Below are 8381 nucleotides of genomic sequence, written 5' to 3'. Positions count from 1 at the left end.
TCCCTTTAGACAGTATGTTTGACAGAGGTTAACTGGGGTGAAGTGGAATTGGAATTGGGGATCTATCAGAGTAATTAGGGAGATCATAGAGAACTTTCAGATGTAATCACGGGCACTGAAAAAAGAATAGTCATTGAATACATGGAAGGAGGAGAGAAAAAAAATAAAAAAACTGGGTTAAGGGCTGGGTTAAGTTAGAGTCTTGGGATTGAGAACGAGTAACCAATCTAACATGGCTACAGCAGAGTTTTATAGGTAAGAATAAAGACTGGTGAGAGATTGTCAAATTTCCTATCTCTTGAAAGTAAAGCTATTTATAATTTATAATACTTCATGAGAGATTCTGAATGGGGTGGCATATGATTCTAACCATAATTTAGAAGTTTGCTCTGTAACGAATGTGTTAAATAGGTTGAGTTGAAGAGAACATTAAAATAAGCTAGAAAATTGGCTCTTTGAAGAATCTAGTAAATAGGGGCCTGGGCTAGAGGAGGGACAATGTGATACCAATTTAGAAATGATTATGAGGGAAAAAACTATCTAAGAAAATCAATCAGATCTCAAATCTAAGTTTGTCCCCTTCCTCATTCCTTTGACATAGAGTTATACCCCTTTTCATGTGTAAGAGAGTGCCAAAATGAATTTTGGAATTAAGAAAAATATATTTCGCAATTTAAAATAGTATAAAAATTGATGTAATTCATTTGTATATAATTATGTGTAGTTATAACAGATGCCAAAATATGTATCATTGGATGAATTTAGGAGATTCCACTGCTGAGAGAAAAATAAAAAAGTAAAAATATTTTCAAAATTATACAACTCCTCATTTATGCTTTTTTAAATATATATTTGGCATATTTGTGAGAAAATATCCATAAGGATAAACAAGACATGAAAAGAGGTTAGGTAAATCTGGAGAGTCAAACACATTCAAGATATCAGTTTATACTTATTAGTCACAATTATAAAAAAATCAGATAGGTATGTCAGATCCTCCAACACGTTTTCCAGGAATCTAACCAAATTTCAGTAACATTGTCTTTGAAAAATAAATTTAAAATCAGATGTGTCAGAGTGGTGCACATATTCATATGAAGTGTCACAAATTCTTCTGTAAAGAGTTTCTCTCTCTCTCTCTCTCTCTCTCTCTCTCTCATATTTCTAACCTCATATGAAAGTAGCAAATATTTACTCATCAGTCTTTGTGTGGTAAATGCGAAAAATCTTTGAGAGACACTTGGGAATAGACTGAAATTCTGGAATGAGCAGGTAGAAAATGAAGGCAGAAAAATACAGATTCCTATTACATGGGACAACATATTAAACTCCAAATCAAAGTGGCTTTGTTGCATCATTTTCTGAGACAAAATAAAATAAAGTAAATAAATAAATAAATAAACCCAAAAAAGCGTAGGTTGTCTTTCAACCTGTTGAAAAGACTGGTACTTTTCCTAATTTACTTTTTTCTGGTAATAATATACGTGTCCATATATTGACAATTTTCTTTCACTTCATCTAAACTGGATAAAGTAATGCAGTGAAAACAATACCATTTTTTCTACACTTTGGATGATTGGAAGGTTTAGAAATTCCTTTACTTATTCATTTGCACTTATAGGTCATGTATATGTGTCTCATGAAGGATACCATTGTTGATTCATTTACTGCAGATTATGTGTCCTTTATAATTTTTTCATATTACACTGGTCTTCAGAATTATTATATATTTTATAATTTGTGATTTAGACATTATGTATGGTGAAATGTGAGATTTGAAGTGGTAACAATACTAATTCTAAGAAGACTTATCAATAGACTAAATAGACTCTAGAAAATCAAAAGAATAAAAGAAAAACAAATTATGAGTGGTAGACAAAACATGACCATATTGATTACATTACATTACATGTAAATACTTAAACTGAGGAACAAAAATTTCCAAACTGTACAAAAATACAAATCCAATTATATGATGATTATAAAAGATCCAACTTATATATAAAGTCACAGATCAGACTAAAGCAAAAATATGGAAATATGTGCATATATGCCATGCAGACTGCAAAAGAAAAAAACTGGCATGTCTAATATCGGATGACTTAGGAGTGACAAAAAAATTATAAGAGAAAGAGAGGGGCATTTCGTAGTGCTAAAAGGGGCAATTCTTCACAAAGACATAGATTCTTACCTTTGTAAGCAACTAAGAATAGCTTCAAAATATATGAAGCAATAGCTGACAGAATTGAAAGAAGGAATAGACAAATCTGTAATAACTTCTGGGTATTTTAATATCACTTTCAAGCCAATAGATAGAACAAAGAGAGAAAAATCAGTAAAAATATAGAAGCCTAAAATATAGTAACTTCCAAGCTCTTCACATATTGCTGATGAAACTGGACGTCTCTGATTTTTAAATCAATTTCATTATCTTCGCCAATGACAGCTATTGACTGTTTTTTTTTGTTTGTTTGTTTCCATCTGTTTTAAGGGCCTAATATTCCTGCTGCTTCTTGTATCTGTTAATTTTGAGTGAATACTGAATTGTGGTTATTGCACTTTTAGGCAATTGGATTTTGTTATTCTCTAAAAATGTTAAGTTTTATTCCTGTAGATAATATTTATTCAAGTCGTTTCTTTTGAATATTGTTTTTAAACTTCATAAGGTTGGTCTCGATGAACCTTTACAGTAGGACTGCTTTAGCCCTAATGGTAAGGCAGTCCCTTCTGGGGTCTTTATTAAGTACCTCGGCTGTTTAAGTCTTTTCATTCTGACTAGCTATTATCTATGTTAGCGCTAGTGAATTTCCACCTTGCAGTTTCTTTTTGGTGGCGGTTTACATTGGTGGCCTTGTGGCATGTCGCTTTATGCATATGCAGATTTCCATTAACTGAAAGACACAAGGGGACCTCTGAAAATCTATAGCCCTTTTGCTACATCACTCCCAACCCTCTGGTGCTTTGTCGCACAAATTCTAACTGATCACGTTCCTCTAATGTTGAACCCTTTCTTCTAAACTAATCAAATATAGTTAAGGAGTTTTTGGAACATCTTTATAGAAATGCAGATTTCACTGGTGGTGTGGAATGTTCAGCATTGTTGGTTACTATATAAATTTGGCAGACACAACCAGATCACTGAAAAACCTTTTCCAAGTAATTAAGAAATAACCTATTCTGGGTATTCAATCTGAGAAACAGAGGAGAGAAAAGTTCAATAGGATAAATAATACATTAAAAACTGTTCCTGTGTAGTCTATCCTACTTAAAATGTATGTTTCTTCTCAGAAAAATATAAAATTATATCATTTTGAGTCCTCGAAGTTAGAATATATTATAATATTTATCATTTCAAATCAGCACTCAAAATTTTCCCTGATTATTGGCAGCCTTAATAAATGAACTAACAATTAAAAAAAAAGAAGAAAGAAGGAAGGAAGGAAGGAAGGAAGGAAGGAAGGAAGGAAGGAAGGAAAGAAGGAAAGAAAAAAGAAAAAAAATAATAAATGTAAGCAGACATGCCCATTTTAAATAATTTAGACAATATACACCGATTTCAAATGTTATTAATTTATAGTCATTTTTTGTTTCTAATAAAGTTACTTAAGTGTGGATGGTTTGTGTGGGAGCATAAATTCTCATATCAAATGTACTTTACTCATCTTGTCTCAATTTTAAAGACAGACATTTTAACCTACAATTTGAACAACACTGAAGAGTTGGGACATATCAGTATATATCCCCTTATTGTAGTATGCATTCCTTTAAATATGGGAATAATGTATATCAGACTGTCTTTTAAAACTCTAATCTTGTGCCTTGTTGTATGATGAATATATACAAATATTTGCGAAAAGACTTTACTTGTATGAATCAAGATAACTCTCTCCCCATTGGTGTAAAACATTTTATGATACTGGAAATCTAATTGAGTTTTTAGAATTTCAACTCTTAGCTAAAGAGGAAAAAATACACAAATGATTCTTTCAAACTGGTACAGCTGTACCCTCTCACTGCATGATTAAAAAATAGAAAAGAATGTTCAAAATCAGGTGGGAATTACGAGTGGAGAACTTTTAAATAGGATGCATTTATTCATTCATTTGTTCATTCGTCTGTTCATTCCTCTGCGTTAAGCATCGTTCACTTTGCTCATGATGCTCCTCAGACTGGCTCTCTTTAGAGTCATTATGTATGAGATACACTGTAGAGTACGTTGTTTACTCTCGTAGAGCCAATACAAAGATTTTACAAAATTCTCTGTTTTCTTTTAGCCTGACTGTCTAAAAGGAATCTATGTGCCTCAGTTATTGGGCAAAAGAAAACCCTAGGAGTAATGAAACAGATATTAAATAGCTATAAGGGGTTAGACTCAAATAGTTAAGAACTGTTCGAGGAACAAACATTTGTCTATGAATCTATGTTAATTATAGGATACCCAAGAGGTTAACAAAAGATCTGTCTGTACTCATACCCAGCGGAGAGAGCACATTTGTGAGGACTGGAGACGAAATCACTTCTGGGCATCAAGGAGCCCTTTGAGTGCAATGTGCAGGCATCAGGAATGTAAGAGAACTCTGAAACTATAGCCTTCAAAGAGAATGCACACCCTGGGATGAATTTCTGTCTATGTTATAATAAGTGCAAGGTGACCAGCATCCAGATGATAGCAGGAATAAATGCTTACAGTTTAGAGGGGTGCTTCCAGAAACTAGCATCTATTGCTGATTTGAAACCAAAATTGTTTTATAAAATTGCATGTGTAAATGTAATAACAGAAGTTAAATGTAAGGTCAAATAAAGTTTTAACTTTTTAAATAAATGTGTTAATGCTAATGCATCAACATTTTAATTGAATGAAAGTAACATTTTTTTACATTACAGATTTAGCTCTGCACTATGCAAATACATCACATCTTACATCATGAAGGTCTAATATGGGGAAAAAAACATAAAGCAATAATGCTGACATACTTAAAGAAATTCTTAATATTTTATCACTCATTAGCAATAAAACTATGTTTCTTTCCTCAGAATAAAAGCTTGAAAAACAAACTCTTGTCAGGAAGCAAGCTGTGTGGCATTCACGCAGAAGAGGTGAGTGAATTTTCTCTTCTTCTAGATTCAACAGGCTGAAAAAAAATTAGTGCCAATTATTATTATTATTATTTTTAAACTCAGACACTGGTAATTTTTCCCCCTAAAAAATATGAAAATTTTTGAATGAGAAAATACAACATATTTTAAACTTTTTGGTATCTTTGAATGTTTAACATTGCACAGCTCAAAGATTTCTTTTTTTTTTTTTTTATTACACACAGTAAAGTGCCACTTTAATAGAATGATTTTCTGAATTCCTTTCTTACCTGGATTATCAGGATTTATTTTTTATAACGAATTCCTGGAAGTCCATGGAATTTTCTGATTTTTTTTCCTTGTACCATTTATGTGTTCTCTACAAAGTTTTGCCGTGACAATTGACTGTCAGAATGAAATTCTGGGACTGACCATAAACCTTACAAAACAATATATTGATTGGTTTCATTTGCTGAGTAGCAAAATTGACTCACGAGTTTCCTAGGGGAAAATAAGTCATTCAAGTTAATTTAGTTTTAACTAAAATAATTTCCTGTACTTACCATGTCTAATCTATCTGCTCTTATGGTGTCCTGTTTAATGTAAAATGTAGCTCATAGTAGGTAATTCTTAGTGATAGCAATGAAATGGTAGAGATAATGTCACAGTAAGTGATTGTACTTCAAGGAGAGGAGATAAGTTACTGTGTTAGTTGGATCCCCCAAGAAGCAGGCACAAAGATAAATTACATGTGCAAGAAATTTACTTAAGAAAAAGCAGGTGAATGATAAGGAACAGGTATAAGAGGTTTTATATCATGGTGAAGACCTGATAGCTGTGAAGGATGAGGGAAGAAAGGAGGTTTGGGTAGAACACAAACAGTAGATTACACAAGTTAAAAGTTTACACCTTTTTTCATAGTAGTCTGGAAGTAGGGCAAAGAGCTGCTGAAACAGCTCTGTCCTCTTCTAAATATAGAACCACCCCTGGTTTTAAATATCTTTACCTCTCATTATCATCTTCCATCAGGAGAGAAAGGGAAGGTTACCTGGTGAAGAGCAAGCATAGCTATTTATAACTCCAGCCAGGGAACAGGGTCATCTATCTCATTTCATGCTATTTGCCAAAACTAGGTCACATGCCTTGGCCAAAATGAAGGGAGGCTGGAAAATGCTTTTAGGTCACTGGTTATGTGCCCAGCCCACACTTGAGATTTCTCTTATTAAAGAAGGTGAGAATAGTCCTTGATAAACAAGTAAAAGTCATTATCACAAACACGAAAATTCCAGTCTAACATGCAATATAGTAGTACCTTTTATAATATCTTCCCAATAATATTGTGTATAAAGTGAATAATAAATTTCATTATAGAACTTAAAGGTTGATGCTCTGAGAGATGCCAGACTGAATGTTTTGTAGATCTGATGCAGTGTTTCATGACATTGCACTTTTTATTATGATAGAAATAGACTTGGACATTTTTTATATTTGATAGGTTTCTAGAAATCCCACAAATATGGTTTGTGCAGGTTCTGAATATCACTTACAAGAGGGTAAGCTAGTGGAATGATGCTTTGAATAAGAGATAGAAGCTGTATTCTGAGAAAGTCAACATGTTCCCAGGGTCCCCACAAGCACTCATGTATGTAAAAGAAAGGAGGTTCCTGGGAGAAAGTATCTGTAGTGTTTAGAAGAAAAAAAAAAATCAGGGTCTACCCTTATTTTTTAGCCATAATTTTAGTTCAAGAATAATCAAATCCCATTGACATCCAATAGACTGTCAATTTTTAAATTTCCCATGGCCAAACATTATCAAGGGAAGCTACTACAAATATCATCTACCATTATCACCACTATTATTTCATGAAAGAAGTGCTCTTTGAACATAAAAGTGTAGGAGGAAAAAAAATCAGACTAAAAGATAGTTTCCTAAATGTGGTATATGAGCCAAGCTAAAATGTTCTATCATGGTTGGCCTCCCCTTCATCTTCTCCCCTTCCTCACCTTTTTCTTATAGTCATCATCATCATTATCAAAAACGTTAATTTTCTGGTGGACTTGTGAAAACTTTCTGACTTATAGGCACCGACATTGAGAATTGCATTCAAAATTACTAAAATTACCAGTATAGTAATATCTTAATTGTTGAAAGAATATTCTTGTGATAATTTTAACTTTTCAAAATGTTGCCAACAAGCTAAAAGAAAGCAAAGTGTGAACTGGGTTTACAGTTAATGTTCATTACCAAAAATGAATGCACTCAGAATGTATTTATTCTTTGCATAATCTTTCACCAAATATTCAGACAGGATTTTGCTTTTTTAACTCACTGAAAATTAAAAGATGGCTGGAATATGCTACGCAGAGAAGAAATGAATGACTGTGAGAAGAACTTCTCAAAATTATTTTTTTATCATGATGACAAAGCTGAACTAATCTAGTCATTCAAGGTCATTAAGTGCAGAAAAAAAAAAAGCCATCTAGGTATTATTGTAGTTCCTGAATGAATCACTGTTTAGTAAAATAATTGACATATTAATAATGATTCCAAATTTTGAAGAAAAGTTTAAATTATATACTGTGCATTCTGTGTAAGTAGGCATTAAAAATTGAACCCCAATGGTTAAAATGAGTCCTTTCTGACACTTGAAAGATAAGGTATTGGTTCTATGGAAGAGTAGAAGTGGAGGGAATTGGGCAAATCATGTACATCATATTTAGTAATAATCTCCTATTCCCCGTCGATACTTATAAATGTTAGTTTCAGGGAAAAAAAGGAAGAAAGTCTTTTCTCCTGAGAGACTGTCCTAGCTGTAAATGAGTCCTGGACAGCAGATTAGAACAGATGGGAGGGCCAGCCAGGTGGCTCACTGGAGAGTGCGCCGCTTGGGAGTGTGGCGGCGCTCCCGCTGAGGGTTCAGATCCCATGTGGAGACCAGTTCCCGCTCACTGGCTGAGCGTGGTGCGGGTGCAACACCGAGGGTTGCAATCCCGTTACCGGTCAGTAAAAAAGACAAAAAGGAAAAAAAAAAAAAAAAAAAAGAACAGATGGGAGAAAATACCAATCAACTGTGCATTTGAAACTGTGAAAGATAACAGAAAGTGTCCTTAAATTATTAGCACAAAATAATGGTAACCATGTAAACCAGATTCATCTCAGAGAGAAAATGAATAAGTTAGAGATGCTGTGTCTGAAATATTATTGTGGGTCACTTGGGAAACTTGTGTGGGGAGGAGCAGAGTTGTAGCAAATGTAATTCTAAGTACAAGTGGAAAATTCAAAGGGTTGAGGGCTCAAGTTTCAT

The 8381-nt window shown here is 33.4% G+C and overlaps 1 protein-coding gene across 1 annotated transcript in view; it reads left to right on the top strand.

The window, feature by feature from the left end:
* Positions 1 to 2676: 2676 nt before the first annotated feature.
* LUZP2 (leucine zipper protein 2) overlaps positions 2677 to 8381 on the top strand; it is a 141969-nt gene continuing 136264 nt past the window's right edge. The window contains exons 1-2 of the mRNA XM_008584099.1: positions 2677 to 2712; positions 5035 to 5097. Of these exons, the coding sequence (XP_008582321.1) occupies positions 2677 to 2712; positions 5035 to 5097 (99 nt within the window). The remainder of the gene's footprint in view (positions 2713 to 5034; positions 5098 to 8381) is intronic.

Source organism: Galeopterus variegatus, unplaced genomic scaffold (genome assembly GCF_000696425.1).
Source record: "Galeopterus variegatus unplaced genomic scaffold, G_variegatus-3.0.2 Scaffold3146, whole genome shotgun sequence".
Classification (NCBI taxonomy): domain Eukaryota; kingdom Metazoa; phylum Chordata; class Mammalia; order Dermoptera; family Cynocephalidae; genus Galeopterus; species Galeopterus variegatus.
The sequence above is the reverse complement of the archived record's forward strand: the minus strand, read 5'-3'. Positions and strand labels throughout refer to the sequence as shown.